Here is a 22,294-nt window from a genome sequence, read left to right as displayed (position 1 = left end):
TTTAGGTGAACTCTAAACACAGGATACATATAGGTTAATGACATTAAACCCACTCAACAAAAGCAGCTTTTTACTCTACCTGTTCTTAATTTATAAAGCAGATTTGTTTACCTATTTGCATCTCAGGGCTTCCGCAGAATATTGATATTTAATACAATGTCAATTTAACTACTCAAGTGGTAAAAGACAAGGGGTGTACAGTAATTCTGTCCAAACATGGCAAAAATAAAAACATCTTTATCTATTTGTATGTTTTAATGCATGAATGTTCCGGTTGGAAAAATAATTCCTGTCTCAGAATCTGGTATGCAGACTGCGCAGACAGAGCGGATGTGTTCAGAGGAAAACAATCAGCTGATCATTAGTCACCTTGGGAAAATTCTTACATGAAATAGATCGCATGAGATTCCGAGACTCAAATAAAAAATGTGCAGAGGTGTGTGTATGAGTGTGTGAGAAAGATATGAAGAGGGAGACAGTCTGGCCTATCAGTGCGTGAGGATGCAGACAGGACACTAAAAACATGCGTGCATTGTGAGTGTGTGAATCAACCCCTCCCCTGTGCGAGTGTCTCCTGACCTCATGCTCAGGTGAGAGTTGTTCCATGTCAGTCCGGAGACACCTGAGGCCCGGCAGGAAGTGGTTGACCATCACCTCCTCAGAAATAACTGCACAGGAAGTTAAGGACTGAAATAATAACCAGTGGATCCAAAGCACCGTGCAGCTCCGTGGATAAGAGAGCAAAACAACCTATTTAACTGAACCTACTGCAACTAAACATATATTTTAAACAGAGACCACCTTGCAATCATTGTCAAATCGGACCAGGGGTGTAAATTGGTTGCTCAGACCACACCCATCTTCAAATTCAACCCTTATTTTGATCACAACTACACATATCATGATTAAGATAAGATAGTACTTTATTGATCACAATTTGGGAAATGTTTGTGTTGCAGCATAAAAGACATGGCATTGCACAATACAAATTAAAAGACAAGAAAGAAGAAAATATACATGTTGAATTTACAAATGAACAATAACAAGATATAAAGCAAGGTATTATATATACATAAGTATGTGACGGATGGAATATTAAACTGAATATCTAAATGTACAGTGTGATTTTATTCAAAGAGAAACTATGGAGTGCATCTAACACGGTTCCTATCGCTATGACAAAGTCGTAGGCAGACGGAAATACCTAGCAGTGTATGCAAAATCACTTTTGTGGTAGGCCCCGCTGCAGAAGGTGTTTCAAGAACCATATTTTGCAATGATGAGACACACAGAATATGAAAACAATACCAGCTGCACTGTTGCTGGTAACCAGTGTCAGGGAGAAGGATGGTAACAAAGTTAATGAGGACTGTGATAAATAGTCCAGATGCGAGTAGAAAATAATTTAGGAGTAGATATGTAATGCCTTATCTTTCCACACTACATTTATAGACATGGAAACTAAAAATATGGTGTTTTCAAGGCCAAGCAGTTAAACATATTATTTGGGTTGGTGCTTCCCAGCATTACCAGAAGGGAGGAGTTTACTTCAAAATATTACAGAAATATGTCTCACTAAAAACAAAATAGTTGAGAAAATATTTGTCTTCGAATGTACAAACCTTCCTAAAATAAGTTTATTGGTATATGGCACCAAATGAAGTTTCCAGCACAATAGTACTTTGTCCAGGACTCTATGTGTTCTGCCACCTGTCATGGCCAGAGGAGCTATATGGCAGAGGGAGTGCATACATTCATATTTTTAGATATGGGAATGCACAGTTTCAGAGGGTTTTGCACTGATTACATGAGAAAGGAGTGCAGTGGGAGGTAAAGCCTCTGAGGTTAGGGCTATACCTCCTGGACACTACTGCACTGTGAAATCACTGCTTGACAAAGATCCACAGGAATGAACCTCAGCCCAGCTCTCCTCCGAGTGTGAGTGTGTGTGTGTGTGTGTGTGTGTGTGTGAGGGGTGGGGTTGCTGGAGTAGAGTAGAGAGAGGAAAAAAAGACTGTGAGAAAGCAGTAATAGCAAGAAGGAGAAACAATCAGCAGGACAGAGACAGAGGTAATGTAAACGTGAGTCTTATCCTGGGAACTGTTTCTAAGAATTGGAGTTGATGTTCAGTTTCCTCCTCTCACGCTCCTTCTCCCTCTCTCATCCTTTCCTTTGCTTAACCAAGCCTGTAATTACCTCAGCCCCAAAAATGGAGGCAGCTTATTTTCCCTTTCTCCTCCTGCCAAATGACAGGCAAGCTCTGCCAACACACACACTGAACCACACTCTGAATGGAGGGGCCGCGCTGATACGCACCACACAGCTAGAGGCATTCAGGAGCACCTCTAACCAGTTGTTCTAACGGCCGTCCCACTGACTCACTGCTACGACAGCTAACCCTGAACTCCAGCCAGCCTTGACACAGACTTCTTGTAAATCATTTGGAAATACATACAGTAGATATAAAAAAGTATGTGTGAGCTGAACTCTTGGAACTGCATAGTTTCCCCCTCAACAGGGTTATCAAAAGCAGTATATTTGGGAAAGCAATTATAGGGGACTTTAATTCCTTAAGCACAAAACTCCTGCTTAGCAAAGACAGGAAACACGATAACAAATAACATTTAGACCAGTATGAATATCGTACACATGAGCATGAACGTCATCCACTCTCGCTACAATGCTTGCTTTACGACAAATGGCATACTGACATAAAACCTCTTTTTATCCTCTTAAAACTACTCTAACTGCCGGCAACAGGCCTATTTGACTTGCATAAAAAGACCATGTGGGCTTTAAGAGGTTTTATACATCCAAAGAAGTTGCTTAGCAGCAAAAGCTAAAAGATGGATGTCTAATTTAGACTTGCGCTTATCCGTAAAAACGTGTAGCAAAATGGCCTTCGTACTCTGCCTTTTTTCAATTTTAATATTACGCATAACTGATCAGTATATTGCTAGTTTTATGACTACAAATTAAAGTCCCCCTAACGAAGCTCAACCCATGCTGACCAGTGTATTGGCCCAGCTTTCACAGATGATTGAGTTTGATTGAAAAGGATACAGCAGCAGGAGAGGGCGCTGTAGGCCTCAAACAGCTGCGTGGCGACGTCGATCCTCTTTATCTCCGTCGTCTGGCTGTTGTTAGCCAACGCCAGCTTGTGAAGATGTGGCAACACGACTAGAGGAAGACAAATAATTAGTACATAAGAAGCAGTCAAAGATAACTAAATAAGAAATACACTATTGAAATGTCCTTCACATACACTCATCTCTGAAGCGTGGCTCTGCGTTAGGACCGACTCTTCCAAAGGTCCGGATGATCTCTATGTGCAGAGAGTGCTGGTCCTGGTACTGAGGGTCTTCCAGGAAGGACGCCAGCTGCATTTTGACACGCTCCAGCAGCTAAACACACACACAGAAAGTTTGTTTAATACATGCTTTATAGTGATTATTTGTATGTATTAGTAATAAGTCAGTATAATAGACACGTGTGCACTTCTTCCTACCTCTTTCTGTGTGACCGTCTCCATGATGGTCCCAAAGGCAGGGATAGTGGATATCCTCACTGAGCTAAAAGCAGCAGGAGAGCAAGACACGGGTTTGACCAATCACAGTCTAAGCATCAATATTTAAGCTATTCTTCAGTTTCCCATTAGTGTGTCTTTAAGCTAAGTTATAATACAATATTATCCGTTTACCCGATTTAGTTTTCTGGGCCATGTTCATGTAAACTATCATCATTTCATTTTCTCTTTGACTTTCTATTTAAGCTGACTAAATCCCTCAGTGGAGTTACACATGTGCTTATTGATCTCCAGTTTGTTATCCAAATAAACAAGTGACCACAACAAAATCCAATACTGCTACTGAGACAAACTTAACTAGAATTATGTATTTTTTGCACATCTGTAATTACAATGCTGAGTAAGCATTTACTCTAAACCACAAAGAGGTAGGACTATTTTAGCGAACACATGTTCTCGGTTTTATCCAAATATAGTGATTACATAGTAATGACATGTCAGTTACCGCAGTGAAGACTGAGGTGGTTCCTCAGACAGTGGACTGCCAGTTTTACAGCTAACCTCTCTGATGTTCAAGTTTATATTTGACTGGATAGTTGCAATGATGATCATCTGGTAACTCCTGATTTAAGTAGATCAGTTATTATATTGAAATGTATTGGTGCATTCTGATTAGACCAAACTAGCTATTTATATTTTAACCCAGATCTAAATTGAACACTAGATTACATCAATAAGGAATATTCATCACAGCATTCTTAAACTAAGCTTAACAAGAAATATAATGGGTCTTTTTTTTTAAGGGGATCATTACATTTCATTCATAAAACATAATGCATAGTCAAATATCTGACAAAATGTGATGATTATATTAAATAAGCAAGATTATTGGGGTGCTGTTAGGGTGATGTTAGATAATCATTCCAATGTCAGTAGGAGCAGGACAGACCAAAAGGTACTTCAGACATTTCTATAGACTCGGTTATCTGCTGAAGTAAGTAAAGGATATCATGCCAGACATATAGAAACAATACGTGTTGAATCTGGGGTCTGGTGTGTCCCCAATAGCATGTGGTTTTCAATAAAGAGAATAATGAGATGCAAAGGGCTGCATTCCAACAGTGTTGCCACAAATTTAATCATCTTGTCTAATCACAAACTGGATGCAGTTATCTTGCTTATAGGAGAGCTAAATGGCTTTTTAAAAGCATGGCATGTTTTGACTGTAATGAAAGGAGAGAAGATTAAACTAGATGAGTGTTCATTTAACTTTAAGCTGTTTAGCCAATCAGTGTGGCTTCACATCAGAGGATAAAGGAAGAGAGGCAAATGACTCCAGGCTTTAACTTCCTCTTCCACTGAATGTTTGTGGTGAAAGGAGCTGATACACTTCAGATGTAGTAAAGGCTTTTGGTGTCACATGCTCACATATTTGTAATGCTCATTCAAGCTCAGCCAGACACATTTCCAGGAAGACTGACACGGGTTAACACTGTAAGGATGCAGCCCACAAAATGACAATGTTTACAGAGAGGTTTTTTTGTGTCGTTTGACTCACAATTCAGGCCCACTGCACAGAGTAATAAGGGCCGGAGCCGCACGGCGATCTACTAATGCTTCACTCATGCCTCGGAGAACCAACTGCAAACCCACCACACAGCAGGATGAGAGAGGGGAGGAGGGAGGGAGGGAGGGGTGAAGGAAAGAGGTGGAGACAGAGGAGATGGTATGGATAACAGAGGAAAGGAAAATAGAGTGACAGGATAAAACTGATGGGGTGAGGAGAACCGACCACTAGCTGACGGTCGGTCAGGAGGAGAGGCTCTGCTTTCACGGTGAGGGAGGGGAGGAAGAGGAGCAGGCACGGTGCTATTGCTGCATGCAGGCACAATAATGGACTAGTTAGTGTTGCAGACCGATGAAGAGCTGGCGTGGGTTAGTGCGTACATGCAGTTAACATTGGTCATGCTGATGAACCAACACATGGCCAGCCTAAACCTGCACAGGAGCAAACAACGCCTTAGGAAGGAGAATGTTATTAAAAATGAAATGGGTTAAATTAGATATCGATGTAGTTAAGAGTCTTGGGAAATAGTTTTGTGCTGAGTTTGCTCCTGGCAGGTACAGACTTGTTTCAGTGTGATGGTTCTCAAGCGGCAAAGAGAAGGGGGGAGAGGAGAGACGCGGCGCGGTTTATTGTTGTTGTCGTTCCACTTACATTTCAGGGTCGGAGGACAGTGTGATGAGAGCCGGCACCACTCTCTGAGCTACCAGCGTCTCATTCACCCCCTTCACCAGCAGCTGATCGGATTGGACAGAGCCAGCCGTGATGTCACAGAGGTGGGCGGGGCATTGGGACAAGAGCGAGCAACACCGCCAATAGATAGAGAGATAAAAACAAAGAAGCAAAAAAAAAAAAGGGGGGAGGGATAAAGAAAAAACAAAAAGATAGGAAGAAAGTGATATACAATGACAAAACCATAGCTGCAAGGCACGGAACGGCACTGCATGTATGTATCAAGCAAATGAGTACACAATCACACACACACGCAAACAAACACACACACATGCACACGCATGTATGCAGAAGGAATGTGAAGCCAACATAGCTAAACTGCACAAATACTTTAACAGTATGGTGAGCATAAAGCTGTGGGCTCTTTGCACAGACTCCAGGTCAGATTAGCATTCATTTCAGCTTTTAATTGATCAAATAGTTGACAAATCTGATCTGGGATCTGTGAAAGAGGACCACATTACAACCCTCTGCAAGGGTGGACAGCTAGTCACTATGGAGAGGTGAAAGTGGGGGGTGTTGGGAAAGTACTCCACAAAACAGGGGGGACATGAATACAGCCTAAACCTCCTCCTCCCCAAACTTTAGATCAACATAGGCCCGGCTCTACTGCTATACCTAGACCCTCTGCCCAATATGTGACCTGCAGTGTGCACGGATCTCAAAGGACGGTGGTTTCTTTTGGGTGTTTAGGACAGGACTTTTGCCTTGGCAACCTGGCAAGCACAAAAATGCTCTCTTGAAACATAACAGTAGTTTTATATTTCAACAGATCTGAAATACTAATAAGTAAGAAAAATAGATTCATGAGAAAAACATTTCTGATTAAATTATACTTTCCAACAACACTGAAAAGAAACAGGCCTTGGACTCTTTTGATTATACTTTCAGGTTGCTGACTTTGGCCTCTCGCTGACATGCAGCAGATATTTATGTAGTGCGTTCTGAGAGCCGTGCACAGTGAGCGGTCTGATGTTAACTCTGCGAGGGTCTAGTAAAGCAGTTTGAACCGGGCACTTATAAGTTACAGTTGTGTTTACTCTTAAGACAGAGTAAATATACAATGCATGTCAAACAGCAGCAACAGCAAGCAGAGCTGGCACATGTACAGCAAATAGATAAACTTCAACATAGCATCAATGATATAGTATTGCACAATTGTGTATGACTGATATTTTAGCTCAATAATACAGCATGTATAATTATATTCAAATGTACTCATAACATCAATATGCTTTAACAAGATAATCACAATATGCAAAACAATATGTAAATGACAATGATATCCATAATTGTGCAGCCATGTTGTGTTATACACTTTATAGAAGAGTCATTTACTTGTATGGCTTGCTAAAATTCAAAAAGAAAGAGAAACTGTTCAACAATGACACATTTTTAAGGTAGTATTTTTGTAAACAATCTGTGCTTGTTCAATACACTATCTGTGTGTATTTGTGTGTGTTTTTCCTACCTCAAACATCCGTGCTGCAGTACAGCGCACCAGTGCAGAGGTGTGCACCACCCCGTACCACAGCACAGTGAGCAGCAGCTCATGGTACACTGGGTTGGCGCTGAAAAGAGAGCATAACATAAATACTGGTTATTATTGGGGCAGCTGTCAAACAATAACTGACTTTCCAAAATGTTTGAGATTATTTTGAGACCAGCAAAACTGCAAATAATTGTGACTACACATGAGAAAGCGTGTTTCAAGGAGAGTCATTTCATATACTGTGATAAGAAAGATATGAAATAAAAATACAACCTATTCAATCACTGCTTGTAAACACCTGTAATAGTTTTTCATTTAATTGATTTTCCTTTGAAAGCTTTCTCTGCTTGCATAGTTCAGCTATACTTAAAGGTGGGGTAGGTACGTTTGAGAAACCGGCTCGAGATCGCTAGAATTTGAAAATACACAACCGGAGAAAATCTGCCACTTCCTCACAGAGCCCCTCCTCCAACACACACGAACGCGCACATGACCAATGAAGGCACGAGATAAGTTTGTGCACAGATGGAAGGCTGACAGGCAGGTAGGCCATCCAGTTATTTTAGCCGGGCCGGCTAAAATGATTGGTCGTGCTTTTTACAGTACTACGGCTTCCACAGATGATATTTTTTTATGGATTTTTTGTAACAGTTACATTATATTGTAAAAAAAGGACTGGAAAATGACAAAAGATATGGGTTCAAAATTGCTGAATGTAGTCTGATAATCCACTGTTGATTGTTGGTGTGTGTGTGTGTGTGTGTGTGTGTGTGTGTGTGTGTGTGTGTGTGTGTGTGTGTGTGTGTGTGTGTGTGTGTGTGTGTGTGTGTGTGTGTGTGTGTGTGTGTGTGTGTGTGTGTGTGTGTGTGTGTGTGTGTGTGTGTGTGTGTGTGTGTGTGTGTGTGTGTGTGTGTGTGTGTGTGTGTGTGTGTGTGTGTGTGTGTGTGTGTGTGTGTGTGTGTGTGTGTGTGTGTGTGTGTGTGTGTGTGTGTGTGTGTGTGTGTGTGTGTCTCACCCCAGCTCTACAAAGGAGGCCTTTAAACTGTCCAGAGGTGCACGGGACAGAGACAGGGTCGTCATGACATCCTCTAGGAAACCCACCAGCAACTTGCGATCCTCATCCTGTACAGAATTAAGAACATATTTTTCAATTACATTATGTACGCACAAAATACATCAATATTTGAATATGTGTCCAAACTGTCCATCTTCCTGCAGATCAGTAGGTTGGTACAGCAGACATGTTTTGTCACTTTCAACATACACATGTTTTGTTGAAGCATTGTGTTGAAAGGGAAATCAAAATACAGCTTGACTTGCCAACAGTGTTTTGCAAGTGCTGCATCGTTTTGTGAATCTAAGTTCAAAACAAAAACATGTTGTGGCATGATGTGTGGAGCGGATTTTCCCTCATGAGGAGAAACAATAAGTGTGGTTCACACTCTTCATATCATAACATACACAGAAGAATAGGGGCCATAAGTATAGAGGAAATCATAGATGTATTGACTTTTTTTAAGAAGACCAAGCTACTTCTTATTTGTGTTCTGCTATTCATTTACCTGATTATAACACGTCAGAACTCCAGTGGCATAGATGGGGACCGTGGCTTTGCAGAGAATATCGTTCGCTGAAGAAGTATCTGACAGAGGAATAAAAACAGAATGAAATATGTTAAAAACATGTTAAGAATTGAGAGATTGACATTTTCCTGTACATTACAACATGACAGGACATGAAGAGATGAGGTACAGTTAATTACTTTTTGCCTGGCATTTGGTTTGTAATATGGTGACCATTACATCGTTGTGGTTTTACAAACATCTACTGAAAAGGACACTTGTAAATGTAAAGTCACAGTGACCTAAACACAGACTGGGACCCAGTACAAAACACATATTTTATAAATGGCCACAATACCAAAGTTAAATCGCTTGGCAGGCAGCTGAGACCAAGCACCTCTTATAATAACTCCAGAAACATGTCCGGAATTAAAAAAAGGAAACGAGGGGAACACCCAAAAAGGACTACAAATAGTTTGTTTACATCAACAGCGTCTGTGCCTCAACTCCACCTAACAACATTTTATAGAGAGAGCTGAGAACATTTTACAACGTGTGCGTGTGTGTGTGTGTGTGTGTGTGTGTGTGTGTGTGTGTGTGTGTGTAAGTTTAATCTGTACTCACCAACATCAACTTCAGATAGTCGGAGGATCTCTTGGAACTGTGGTTTGACCTGAAAATTGTCGTGTACAGGGTGAACAAAATGTCATGAATATTTGTACAATGTCACAGCAAGCCTTACAGAATTCAGTAAGTACTAAATTATATGTGGGGGTAGTTTTTTTTGTTGTTGAGAAAAGGTGAACTGAGATCGAACTTTAAAAAACGTAGGGGTTGTGGTAGCTGAGTTTTTTGCTCTTGCGAGAATGTTTAATGTTGGCTAGTCACATGGCTTTACCTTAGTGTTGGTGAAAATCTTGCCGAAGGTGCGACATAACCTCCAGAAGAATCGAGAGAACTCATGTACGCAGGTCGGGGAAGACACGTTGATGCGACCCACGATCTCTATGAGCTGTGGAAGCCTGGAGACGGATGGAAATCAGTGTGAGTGTGATATGTTTGTGTATGATTTGGTGAAACTAGGGCTGTTTTTCTATATATTCAAAACGTTTGTTGAGCAATTGTTGATTTAGAGTTTAAAAAAGTCAACCTTACTTTTTGAACAAAGCTTTAAAGAACGTATTATGTGTGTGTTTCTCTTACAGTTGGTTGACCACCCAGAGCAGGCTGTCCCACCCGGTGGTTCCCTCCTGCTCCAGCTGGTAGTCGTAGAGCAGCAGCAGCGCACTGAGCATCTCCCTGCTGCCAATGATGGTAGCCACATCCTGGAGGGGAGAAGCTGGCCTGGGAAACCGGGTCACTGCAGGACACATGACCAGAAAGGAAACTCAGAAACTGTACTACAACTTCTACGAGTGACTTGTGTCGTTGTCTTACCCTCTATTGCAGGTATGTCTCCGTTGAGTTGTGCTCTGCTGGTGAAGGGAGCGTTCTGCAGGACCACGGCGAACAGAGGAGGGATTAGAGACTGCAGCGCCGACAGGTACATGTGCAACTTGTGTTCATCCAGACCATGCTCTCCTTGCTGCAGGAAGACAGAGGTAAAGACGTGAGCAGAGCAATGAGTAAGTAAGTGCTCTTGTTTGTGTGGTAAAAGTTAGTTATAAAGTGTGTTCAACTAGAGTCATTTATATACATATTAAGAATGCAGATCTCTCCAGTTTCAGACACATTTAGTTTTTGTATCATTGCCGTACTTTTACCCCTTTCCTCCAAATTATTACACATTGTTTGGATGTCTTTTTACTATAAGAGTGAGAAAGGCTCTCTATGAAGGCAAGGCACTTACCATAAGTAGTTTCTCTATCCGTGCCAACAGAGAAGGGATTAGTGTATTTTGCAGTGAGCCCAGCTCTGTGGTCCAGGCAGCGAAGGCAGGAATAAAGACCTGGTGGACGGCACTGACCACCCGCTCTGAGGGGTCCCCGAGAGACAGCAGCATCAGCTCAAAGCCCTGGAAGAAAAATAAATAAATAAAAGAGAGAGACAGAGACAGAGACAGAGAGAGAGAGAGACAGAGAGAGAGAGAGAGAGAGAGAGAGAGAGAGAGAGAGAGAGAGAGAGAGAGAGAGAGAGAGAGAGAGAGAGAGAGAGACAGAGAGACACACACAATGAGCCTTTTACAGAGAGAGAAAAAATGCAATTGTACTAGTGTTTTTTTGTCATTATTGATACAAATGATCCGACACACATACTTGGGAGTACTTGTCAGGGTCATCTATGTAACCCATGATGATAGCCAGACTCTTGACCACAGCCTCTCTGACCATGTCTGCCTTATCCTCAGCGAGCATCTGCTGCAACATGGACAAAACCAGGGAACTACGGATCTCCCTCTGCAGAGACACGAAGCAAGAGACCCAGAATTGATTCATATTTTATTCCTCTAATGTGAAATCTCCTTTTAATTATGTATACACAATATGTTCTTACAGGCAGGTATGGTGCCAAGGCTCCGCAGGACTCTGCCACCAACAATCTCCTCTCTGGATATTTGTGATTTATCTGCAGAAGTGGAGAGGACATAAGGTTAGAAGTACTTCAGGAAAAGAAGTTGAAAGGAGTGGAGACGTTGACTGGAGGGCAGCCACAGTGGAATGGAAACAACTGGAGTTTCATCAACATGCTGACCCTGTGGAAACCACTATTGGGCCCTCTAAGCAGATTCTCAGCCCCCAGACTTCTGGCAGCTGTTGTTGCCATCAATGTGTCAAATGAGGTGACACAGGTGGTGATGAAAACAAGAATGCTATCACATACAAGTCAGGGACACCGTGGAGCTAATAATAGTGATTTCCTGTCAGAATATATAATCAAAACAACAGTGTATGCTTATAAAAACAGTACAAGCCACAACTGAGATTTGGTTCTAATGTATCGTACTAGGAAATATCTTTGCCTTAGAGCATTTAAGCATTTTCGCAGAACTGAAGTCTGTGTTGTAATAGGACAGAGAACGTGTAAGTCTAGCCCTCTTTGTAATACCATAGCAGAAAAAAGACAGCATATTCAATAATACAGGTGTACTGTGTGTACTGTACCTGTTCCCAGCACTGAGGAAGTAGTTCAGCCTCGACACGCGTGGGACCAACGTGCCTCGCGAACGCAACACACCCCGTCAAGATCATTTGTCTTTAAAAACAGACACAGACAAATTTGATAAAAATCTAGTTTTTCTTTTCTTTCTCGGGGCTGAATAACAGGAGTATGAGTCAGGTAATAAATACTCTGTGTACAGATACACACCTCTGCTCATCATCTGGTCTCTTGATCAGGTTAAAGAGGATGTGTAGGAGCTGGTCTCTCTCTTTAGGCTCTGGGTGAAGGCAGGCGGTACACAAGATGAGGGGGATCAACTCCTGAAGAAAAGAAATGAAAGGGAAAAAGAGAGATGTGGCATTAGTTGAGATGACTTTGCAAAAAGGAGGTTGGAGTGAAGTTGAAAACGCACAGGGAAAGGATTGTTTGTGGCAGTCAAGCAGGCCTGGAAAACTATGAGGGGAAAAGGGGAGAGGCAACAAGGAGAGGCAACAAGGAGAAGGAACCACAGGGGGTCACCTTTGGAATCAACTGCAGGGAAACCATGCTTACCTTCAATACCTTGTTGGTGTTATACCTTTAGGCTTTGGAGTCACACAGTTACAATCAAAGCCACGTACTATAGGATCATGCACACACCCAGACACAGCTGCATTCAGACACACACGTTTTGAGCTGGCTTCTCAGCGACACAACTCTCTCCCAGAGTTCAGACAGAGTTTACGGACCTTCCAGTCAGAGCTCAGCTGCCCTTGAAACCGGGCCTCCATGGCCAAATTGTGGTCAGCTCTAAATTCCCGCTACACACACCCAAATTAGAGAGTGCACACAGAGTTAAAAATATGTTTTTTCAAACAAACTCTGTTTTTTTTCTACGAAGATATCATACTTTCCTGCCAAGCGCTGGAAGAACGAGCAAAACCCCAACGCTGGACGGACACACGGACCTGACAGACACTTGGGTAAAGATAGGCTGCGATGAGTCACTCCATCCACACTGAACTCTGAAGTCAGTGCCATGTTGGCCATCTTTTTAAAAGTTAAAATGTGGAATTTATGTATCTGAGAGTAATTTAAAGAGTTGACATGAACACATCAATGGGGTTGAAAATCAGTTCAAACGTCAAATAGAAGAAACAACCTTTAAATTAACTCTATTCAGGGAAATGTAACTGTCACGTTCAATAATATTCTGCCCTGTCTTTGGAAATACCAACAGCTCTGTCCTGATAAAACAAATAGAGGAATTCAGTGCTCATCTGAAAAAGACACACTGGCCCTGTTCTATTCCTGTGTGAACTCCTGTGTTTCTGATGTGAAGAGTCCTTCAGGAGTTCAACTCCTGACCGGTCCTGGATAAATATTGTGGGCAGGTAGAGTGGACAGCGAGACGCCAGGACCCAGAGGCCAAGAGGGTATGATGCATTACTTCAGAGAGCAAAGCAACTTTACTGTTTCATGTCCAGAAACCACTATGTGCAAGCACCTGCATCCAAATGTAGTACATTCCACTTTAATAACTCTTATCAAACCCTTACTTTATAAAGCAAACATTCACATAATCAAATGAAGTGCGTAGGTTGCTGAGATTAACATCAGTAGGAGAATCCCCCCCAAAAAGGGCTGATATTCACTTGAAGTGGATGTTCTTACATGACAGTATTATTATACCTTACAATATCTTATGTATTATGATATTATATAAGGATATATTTTATTCTCGCCAAGCTTTTGATCGCTTCACTTTTGTGTTCAATCCATACTGACCTTCTACTGGCTTATCAGATTAAAAAAAAAGGGCATACTGCAAACACTGTCATTTAACTTAACTTCTAATCTTTTGTCTTGTAACAGCCCTGATAAAACTGCCACTGTGTCTTTGTCTAGCCAGAAGTTCGTTAAAGATCACAGTTAATGTGGCCGGTAGAAAAAGGAAGTTAATTGTTGCAGCATAGATTTACTCACTTCCCTATGGCACTGCTTATAAAAGGTTTATTAAAAAAAGGATTAAGAAAATAGTGCTGTAGCAAATGACCTAAAGATAAGTCTTTTACACTAAAGGAAATAGAAAATACAAGGACATTGCATTAAAATACAGCACAGTTATTAAAGAAACTTAATGTGTAATGATTTACAGTGACTGATATTACAGCCAGGTGGCAGGCAGAGTTTCTTTGCATCATTCCAACGTTTCAAGTCAAACACCTTTTGTTCTTAAGTGGGTGTCGTATTCAGACAAAGGTGTGTCTCTAGGTGTGTGGTGGTAAGAAAGCTTCAAGTTGCAAGTGTGAGCAGCTGTGTGTGTGTGTGTGTGCAATGTCATGGTTGGTGAATCTAACGGATATAGTACAAAGTCCACACCACTCAGAGCCAGAGGCCAAAATGTTGTGTATTAATCTTTGTCATCCTCTCACCAGTTTGTTTTTGTTGCTAGGCAAAATAAACTGTGTTCGGTTGCGTGTCAGCAGCTACAGTTTTGTCTCATTAACCGGGAGCACCGGCAGATTAATAACATACCCGATATGTTACGTTAGGCACAAACAAGTTGAACAATTATATGAATTGGTCTTATCTTTGCTACTATCTTGACTGCAAAGGGGCCTTGAGGGACAATTGAGTGAGATTATTTGTTTTAGGGGAGGGAGACCCACCTGGCAAAGATCTGTTCAACTCTTCTAGTTAATCTTGATTTTGCAAAGAGATTAGGTTCTCCATAACTGTCAGGTTGAGTACAACAACATACAAATGAATGGTGGTATGCAAAGCAGCCTAACTGAGAACTACTCCAACAAGACTTACCTCTTTAAAAACACGCCATGTTGTTCTTTAACACACAAGTATACATGAATACACACACAGACAAGAACTTTGCATGCAAGCAGTTATGAAGACAGTCGTCTTAATTATAACTTTTTAATTGCTTATCTGTTTTCAAATCTCCTTCCCTTCTCTCCTCAGAAGCAATTCATATTCAAATTGTGAAAATAAAAGCAAACATGTTCCCCAACAGTTAGGAAGTAAATAAAAGCTTACATTAAGTTACTTGGACTTACGTCACAACTCATATGGAATTAAGAAAAGAAAAAACACCTTTTCATTCAGCCATAAACATCACAAATTAAGTTTGTTTGGCTGCTAGAAGATGTTATAAGATTAATTACACATCACTCCAGAATCTAACAAGCCACTTAGACGTTCAGCAAATAAATCACACAGGGATCCAATCAGGAAAGGACAGAGTAAACACACGCTGGGTTTGAGAAACAAACAGTTCATGACCCACCTTCTGCAAAGGCTAAAACTGCATACCTTAAGCCATATTTGCATATTTAATCATATATCGGCCATAAATAACTTCTGATATTCCCGTTTATGACATTAAAAGATAGCACGAATACTGTCGTTTACACAGCTACTACAAATTATTAAAAAAGTAATACTTCTGTCAAGTTAGACCCTAAAGTGGCAGCAGTTGTAGCCAACAGGAGCTGGGCGTTAGTTACATATTAAAAGGTCCACAGGTCATGTGATAACCATGCAGATGAGTGCGTGAAAGACTCACCTGGCAAAGATGTGCAACCATTCTCTAGAAGAGAGGCATGCATGAGAGTGAGAGAATGAGTGAGACGAAAAGAGAAGAGTCAAAATAAAAACCAGTGAAGGCAACATACGTGAGTGGGGGACAAAAACAGCACAGGAGCGAGAAATGATGTTGACACTGGTGAAAACAAACGCCATCATAGAAGACGGTGAAATCAATAGATAGACACAAGTCAGCCCGGTATTTGCAAATGTCTCGATTATCTCTTTATATATATATATACAGCTTACAGGCAGAAGACACAGTTAGATATGGGGGTAAACAAGGGGAAAGGTGCTAGGGTTTAAGACATTAGTACGTTTATATTAAGCAATCACACCAATTAGATCCCTGCAAGCCTTTACAGGTAGCGTTGTGGCACAAGCCAAGAAAAGGGTGGTGCTTTTTCTAAGGAAACCATATTAAAAAAATAGCAGGTTGGAAAATAGGTAAATTGCCAAGAGAAAAAAAACCTCATTAATTATGTCTATCCCCTTCAGCAAAGGTTGTCAAGATTTGGATCGCTTCCCATCTACGTGGAAGATTTGCAAGCTGTAGATGACTGTGTTCCCCTAGATGCTCATCCCTGCTGCTCTGTGTGTATCTATTATCCTGCGAGCAGACGATGTGATGATGACAATAATGAAAGGGGTGCTGGAAGGAGGAGAAGAGGAGCAGCAGAAGTGTGGTTACCTCTCGTTTAGCGAGGAGGACGTTGGGGACGATGTGAGGGAGGCAGCGGCCGAGCATTAACATCACGCTCTCCTCGCTGTCGGCTATACGGGACACCTGGAAATGAGAGGGGCGTTATGCACTGTATTTATACAGTATGTTAAAGGTCCCCTATTATGCAAAATCCACTTTTTCATGTCTTTTATACATCAACATGTGTCCCCTCTTCTTCATGTCTCTTCTACATCAACATGTGTCCCCTCTTCTTCATGTCTCTTCTACATCAACATGTGTCCCCTCTTCTTCATGTCTCTTCTACATCAACATGTGTCCCCTCTTCTTCATGTCTCTTCTACATCAACATGTGTCCCCTCTTCTTCATGTCTCTTCTACATCAACATGTGTCCCCTCTTCTTCATGTCTCTTCTACATCAACATGTGTCCCCTCTTCTTCATGTCTCTTCTACATCAACATGTGTCCCCTCTTCTTCATGTCTCTTCTACATCAACATGTGTCCCCTCTTCTTCATGTCTCTTCTACATCAACATGTGTCCCCTCTTCTTCATGTCTCTTCTACATCAACATGTGTCCCCTCTTCTTCATGTCTCTTCTACATCAACATGTGTCCCCTCTTCTTCATGTCTCTTCTACATCAACATGTGTCCCCTCTTCTTCATGTCTCTTCTACATCAACATGTGTCCCCTCTTCTTCATGTCTCTTCTACATCAACATGTGTCCCCTCTTCTTCATGTCTCTTCTACATCAACATGTGTCCCCTCTTCTTCATGTCTCTTCTACATCAACATGTGTCCCCTCTTCTTCATGTCTCTTCTACATCAACATGTGTCCCCTCTTCTTCATGTCTCTTCTTCATCAACATGTGTCCCCTCTGTGGAAAGAGACTCTGAAAGTTTCAGGAACAAAGATTCTCTCTCTTTTTGTCCTGATCCATTTATATAAAAACCTGTCTGAAAATGAGCTGATCAGATTTTGGTCACTTTATGATGTCATAACGATTTTTTGGCTTGTGTAACCATTAGCCAATCAGCAACCAAGGTAACCCCCCCCCACACCTTATCACCTGAATCTCCTCCTAGAGCACCATTGTGTTCTTTTTAACCAAATATCTCTCAGAGGGGCGTGGGGAGGGGCTCCTTATTTTCATCTAAAGTAACAGACAGAGAATCAGCACTTTGGAAACAGGGCTGAAACAGAGGGGATTATGGGTAATGCTGCAATGATCTGTTTGGTGTTTCAGACAAACACTCCAGAGACATGTTTTGTATATATCTGAGACCTGTGATATATTGAGAGAAACAGTATAATAGGGGACCTTTAATATAATGTACAGTTTGTGAGTAAAAATATGTGCTAACCTCTGCTCCCAGGCGACTGTCGGTGCACATTCTGCAGAAGGAGAGCAGGGCTTGCTGGAAGGCCGGGGACAACTTCCTGCGACACCACAAACAACGAGAGACCAGCAAACAGTCACCACACACACCACTTAATATGTGTCGCCACAAAAACTCTGTCGGTTGCCTTGACCACTGAATGATTTAGGATTGGACTGGGACTTCCTGTCAGAGAGCTTAGGGCAGCCGCTCTCCCATGTCCCCGCTGTAAAATTCAGTGCAATAAAAATGTTTTATCTATAGATAGATGGAGTTTGGCTAGAAGACAATACATGAGTAACAATAGCACATTGTGGCTAACTGTATTTGCCACACATATTTTGGAACTGTACATAAATCTGATAAAAGGGACATTTAGAGTTAAGAATAAACGGGAAACACAGTATCCCATTGATCATATTCACAAAATGTGGGATTACTAAATATACTACAGCATGTGTGTGACAGCAGAATGAAATGTTTATACATGAGCTCAAGTCAAAAGTTTAATTTAAATTAAGACCTGCTATGTGCTCTGGGGACATTAACCCTTAACATCTTAATAATATCTCAATTTAAAATCAGTGTTTGTAATCAAAGATCCTGCATTTGGCCTTTCATTTAAAAAATGAAACCCCTTACAAAGCCCTAAATTCAACTTTAATTTACATTCTTCTCAGTATTTCAATATTAAAAAACACATTTATTAGATTTGGGAAGGATTTGTGGAAACATGAATGGACTGGAATAAATTGAGTAAATTCCATTTGTAGTCAAAAGGGCACACAAGTTGTTTATCAAAGGCTGATCAATACCGCCATCTAGTGGTTACACTCCATAACTACACAGAGAAGAGCTGTGTGTCTGTAACAGGTACTACTGAGTATATTAAATATCCTTTTCTGTGTTTTAGAATCCTCACAGGAAAATATCTAAGGATTACGTTTGTGGACCAAGAAAGATAAATAAAACATAGGAAATGTCTTAGGAATGTATTGCTTATCAATATCAATCTTTATGGGTGGAACAGGTTTTTCAGGACTAACCTGTTAGGCTGGTCAAACTTGACGGGGGGTCGACTCTTTAGCTTGCTGTGGGACTGTGTGGGGGGCTGTGAAATGATCTGAGCAGATGGGGGGTCCTGTTTAGTTTCAGGCACTGAATCCCCTCGGATGTCCAGATACTGGCCGTTATCTGTAGGAGGCTGAGGGTGAAATGAGATACAGTTATAGGTCAATTACATTCAGTAGAGGTCTAAGATTTTATTCAGCGCACAAGAAGAACAGATAGCTCACCAGCCTTGAAGGAATAGTTACTGAATATGACAAAATAGTGAATTGTATTAAAATGTAAATGCTGTTCATAGTTCAATTTCAATATTTGTAATTGCAGGACACCGGACGTCTGTACATTACACATTCAAATTGCACACTTACCACAGAGAGAGGGTCTGTTGAGAAGGGGTTGGATGTTTTCTGGGAGCCCAGGTCCAGAGAGGACGGAGGTGAGTAGGAGACTGTCCTCTTCAGTGTTTGAATCTCACTGTAAAAGGTAAGAAAATAAATCAGATCCATCCAAAAGTAGAACAGTAAATTGTCTCAAAGTTTTTCATTGTGAAGCTAATTTGTCTGAATCATAATTGAGCATGGAAGAAAAATGTCTTCCATCAAGATTTCTTCTGTAATGAATGCAGCGTTGGGAAAAAGATTCCATACTGGTTTTTCCCCATGACCTGTTTAAGTTGCAGTTATGGATTTAATGTGGACTGAAACAACACATTTCTAGATTTCTAGAATGCTTATAATTCTTCCTGTAGTGGTAAATGTTCTTGTTCTATGCATCAGAGCATACTAACTGTAGCGGGCTGGATCATTCACAAGCAGCACAAACAAGCCCTCACCTCTGCAGCTTCTTGATCTGCTCAGCTAGGCTCTGCTTCTCAGTGTTGAGGAGACTTATCTGGTATTCCAACTCCTGGACCACTTCTGTCTGTTGCTATAGAGGGACACAAAGGATATACTGAAACGTTATAACCTTTGCTTAAGAGTAGGCAATCCACCAAGTCATAGTTTTTCATGATATCTCCATACTTATAAAAGAAAACAGCCACTGTCACGAAACACAGTGTCAAGTATACTAACTTAAATCATGCAAATAAATAAAGTAAGGTGTTTGTGGCTGAGATGATGAAATATCTTTCTCTACTTTGTATCAGCAATACTTTTCTGATGAACACCACCCATTATATTTACATACACATTAACACACAAACCTGATGTGAGAGGTCGGGCTTCTTTGGGGGATCGATGCAGTTTCCTGGAAGATCGGTAAGCTCCACCCCTACTGACACATCTGCCGTGTCCCGAGGAGAGGCGAGGGGGGTCCCACAGTTCCTGTAGAGCTGTAAGAGGTCCGGGGGTTTTGGGATGTTGAGGCCAACGTCATCCCACAACTCAAAGTCCTGGAAATAAACAAATAAACAAAATTAATTTGTGGCGGAAGTAGGCGGAAGACACCATGCTTAAAGAAATGCCCACGTGCTCACAGTTCAATTACTTTCAATTCAAGAAGCAGACAGATATAACTGAATGAATAAAGGGTTAACTCTATTAAGACATGTCTCATTCTGTCTATAAAACAGCAGTAATAATCTTTACCTGATCATCATTTTCATCAGAGAAGGTGATGGCCGAGAGCTTGTATTCACTTTTTAATAAATATTCATTCACAAGGAAGTTTAAGGCTCTTTTCTCCAGCGGACGTATAGACTCCTGAGATAGAGGGAGAAGAGAAGCTGTGAAATGATTCACTTAAAGCCTGCAGTAATGTCATCACAGGGGTTTAAAGGAACAGTTTCATTCCCTTGATTCGTTAACTCATTCTCAACACTTGAAGATTTCCCACCTGAATTTCAGCGCTCGACTTGTAGTTTTTTCTCTCCTGAGAGGGCACTTCGCTTTCTGAGAAATTGAGAAGATTTTTTAGATGAGTTTGAAAGGATGCTGAGTGTTATTCATCAAGAGGAAAATCTCTTAGATTCAAAAAAAGAGAGAAAACTGTAACATAAGAGGGTTCAGGTGGAGAAGAAGTTAAAAGTACGCCACACCTGCTGCCTGAGTCAAGTTGGCGCGCAGAGCATGAATGGTCTCCTTTGCTTTCCGTAGCTCAAACTCCAGCACTGGACAGGAAGTGACAACACACACACACAGGAAATGCATCCAACCAAAGACAGGGAACAAACAAATAAAACAAAGATGGGCATGAAAAACAAAACAACCGCACGCAAGATTGTAAGAGTCATAAAATATAACAATGAAAAAGGGACACATGCAAATGATGAGTCTAAGGAAACGCATGCAGCAGAGGATCATGGTAAAGCCGGCCGGATGACAAGAGTGTGTAATGCCGATTTCCTGCCCTCCTTTTTCCCCCATCAACAGCACTGACGGAAATTACTTCAAATGTAGCTGAGGTGGAAACATATTTTTAAGCTACTAAAAATGTAGCCTTGATAATCTATTAGCTGTCTGACAAAGGATTTCTTTTTTACAGGCAAATGCCTTAGTAACAAGTATTTAAATAATTTGGTTTGTAGACAAGTCTAGGATCAAAATGTAATTTAGAACGTGGTAAGTTAATGTTTTGGACAATAGCATGTTGCTTCTAATGTCTTAAAACAGAATTGCTGATTTGAAGTTGAAATTTGAAAGACTTATACTGAATAAATAAAAAGAACACACAAGATTCTTAGACAAGTTAGAAAAAAAACACACGCAAAAAAAGTAAGAAGCGATGGAGCAGGAAAACTCTGTTGCATAGCTGTGCACTGAAAATCTGCCATTTGATCCTGATGATGCCTCAAAATCTGCCATCTAATGCTGAGGATTGTGGGTAAACAGGTTTTCATAACGTACCAGTATGAGCGTGCAAAAGGCAGATTCAACTGTTATTTAAAAACAACTGTCATTTCCTGAAAGGTCATTCTCAATGTTCTGTTTTTATAACTTTAAGAACACTTATTTGTGTGCAAAAAATAACACATTTGTTCTGACCAAATCCACCAACTCTGACTCCTATCTTAGCAGATCAAGAGTGCACAGGATGCAAGCGCAACAAAATGGAAAACTAAGAACGGGGAGAAAAATAAAAATAAAAAAGGCTAGTCTGGATGGAGTGACTTGTCCAGTATTGTTCACTGGGGTTTGATCAACGTCAGGAGGAAGCCAGAAAACCCAGTCAGACAGCTGGGGGCAGGCATCTTTAAGGGGGGGATGATAGTGGGGGTGGGTGACGAGGTGAAGGAAGGTGCCAAATCGGTGAATAATAGTCATTTTTAAATCATTTGTAGTTGGGAGGATGGAACCAAAATCTCTGCTGCATGGTTTTAAATGTGTCCCTTACTATGTAATAATGTGCAGTATGTTTTCATGTTTGACAAAAGCCCCAAACCAAAAGCAAGCTCCTTGTATTTTCATCTACTTCACTTAAAAAAGAACAGATCGCCCAATAATTAAAACGACATATTGTTCGTGATATCTTTTTAAAGAAAGATGATAGGTAACTGAATCATCACTTCTGGAAATAAACATCGTGGTTGAGTTTTTCCAACAACAGATTTTTAGCGTCCGAGCGCTACAGGTGAATCTTATTATAGATATACAATTCAAAATATAA

At 41.0% G+C, this 22,294-nt stretch overlaps 1 protein-coding gene across 4 annotated transcripts in view; it reads right to left on the bottom strand.

Moving 5' to 3' along the window:
- relch (RAB11 binding and LisH domain, coiled-coil and HEAT repeat containing) overlaps positions 1–22,294 on the bottom strand; it is a 32,400-nt gene that overhangs the window by 2,916 nt on the left and 7,190 nt on the right. Inside the window, exons 3-28 of one of the 4 annotated variants that reach the window (XM_034132587.1) lie at positions 20,727–20,798; positions 20,525–20,580; positions 20,278–20,391; positions 19,893–20,081; positions 19,521–19,615; positions 19,057–19,162; positions 18,667–18,824; positions 17,606–17,681; positions 16,249–16,344; positions 12,183–12,295; positions 11,978–12,068; positions 11,370–11,441; positions 11,132–11,272; positions 10,726–10,890; positions 10,314–10,461; positions 10,080–10,236; positions 9,775–9,898; positions 9,501–9,549; positions 8,877–8,956; positions 8,330–8,436; positions 7,294–7,393; positions 5,085–5,167; positions 3,509–3,572; positions 3,266–3,404; positions 3,064–3,180; positions 580–668 (exon numbers count right to left, since the gene is read on the bottom strand). In XM_034132587.1, the coding sequence (XP_033988478.1) occupies positions 580–668; positions 3,064–3,180; positions 3,266–3,404; positions 3,509–3,572; positions 5,085–5,167; positions 7,294–7,393; positions 8,330–8,436; positions 8,877–8,956; positions 9,501–9,549; positions 9,775–9,898; positions 10,080–10,236; positions 10,314–10,461; positions 10,726–10,890; positions 11,132–11,272; positions 11,370–11,441; positions 11,978–12,068; positions 12,183–12,295; positions 16,249–16,344; positions 17,606–17,681; positions 18,667–18,824; positions 19,057–19,162; positions 19,521–19,615; positions 19,893–20,081; positions 20,278–20,391; positions 20,525–20,580; positions 20,727–20,798 (2,801 nt within the window). Of the gene's footprint in view, positions 1–579; positions 669–3,063; positions 3,181–3,265; positions 3,405–3,508; positions 3,573–5,084; positions 5,168–5,744; positions 5,828–7,293; positions 7,394–8,329; positions 8,437–8,876; positions 8,957–9,500; positions 9,550–9,774; positions 9,899–10,079; positions 10,237–10,313; positions 10,462–10,725; positions 10,891–11,131; positions 11,273–11,369; positions 11,442–11,977; positions 12,069–12,182; positions 12,296–16,248; positions 16,345–17,605; positions 17,682–18,666; positions 18,825–19,056; positions 19,163–19,520; positions 19,616–19,892; positions 20,082–20,277; positions 20,392–20,524; positions 20,581–20,726; positions 20,799–22,294 lie in introns of those variants that run through there. The other 3 variants (XM_034132586.1, XM_034132588.1, XR_004556078.1) reach the window with 3 other exon arrangements.

Source organism: Trematomus bernacchii, unplaced genomic scaffold (genome assembly GCF_902827165.1).
Source record: "Trematomus bernacchii unplaced genomic scaffold, fTreBer1.1, whole genome shotgun sequence".
NCBI lineage: Eukaryota > Metazoa > Chordata > Actinopteri > Perciformes > Nototheniidae > Trematomus > Trematomus bernacchii.
Note: the sequence above shows the minus strand (reverse complement) of the source record. Positions and strands in the feature narration are given on the sequence as shown.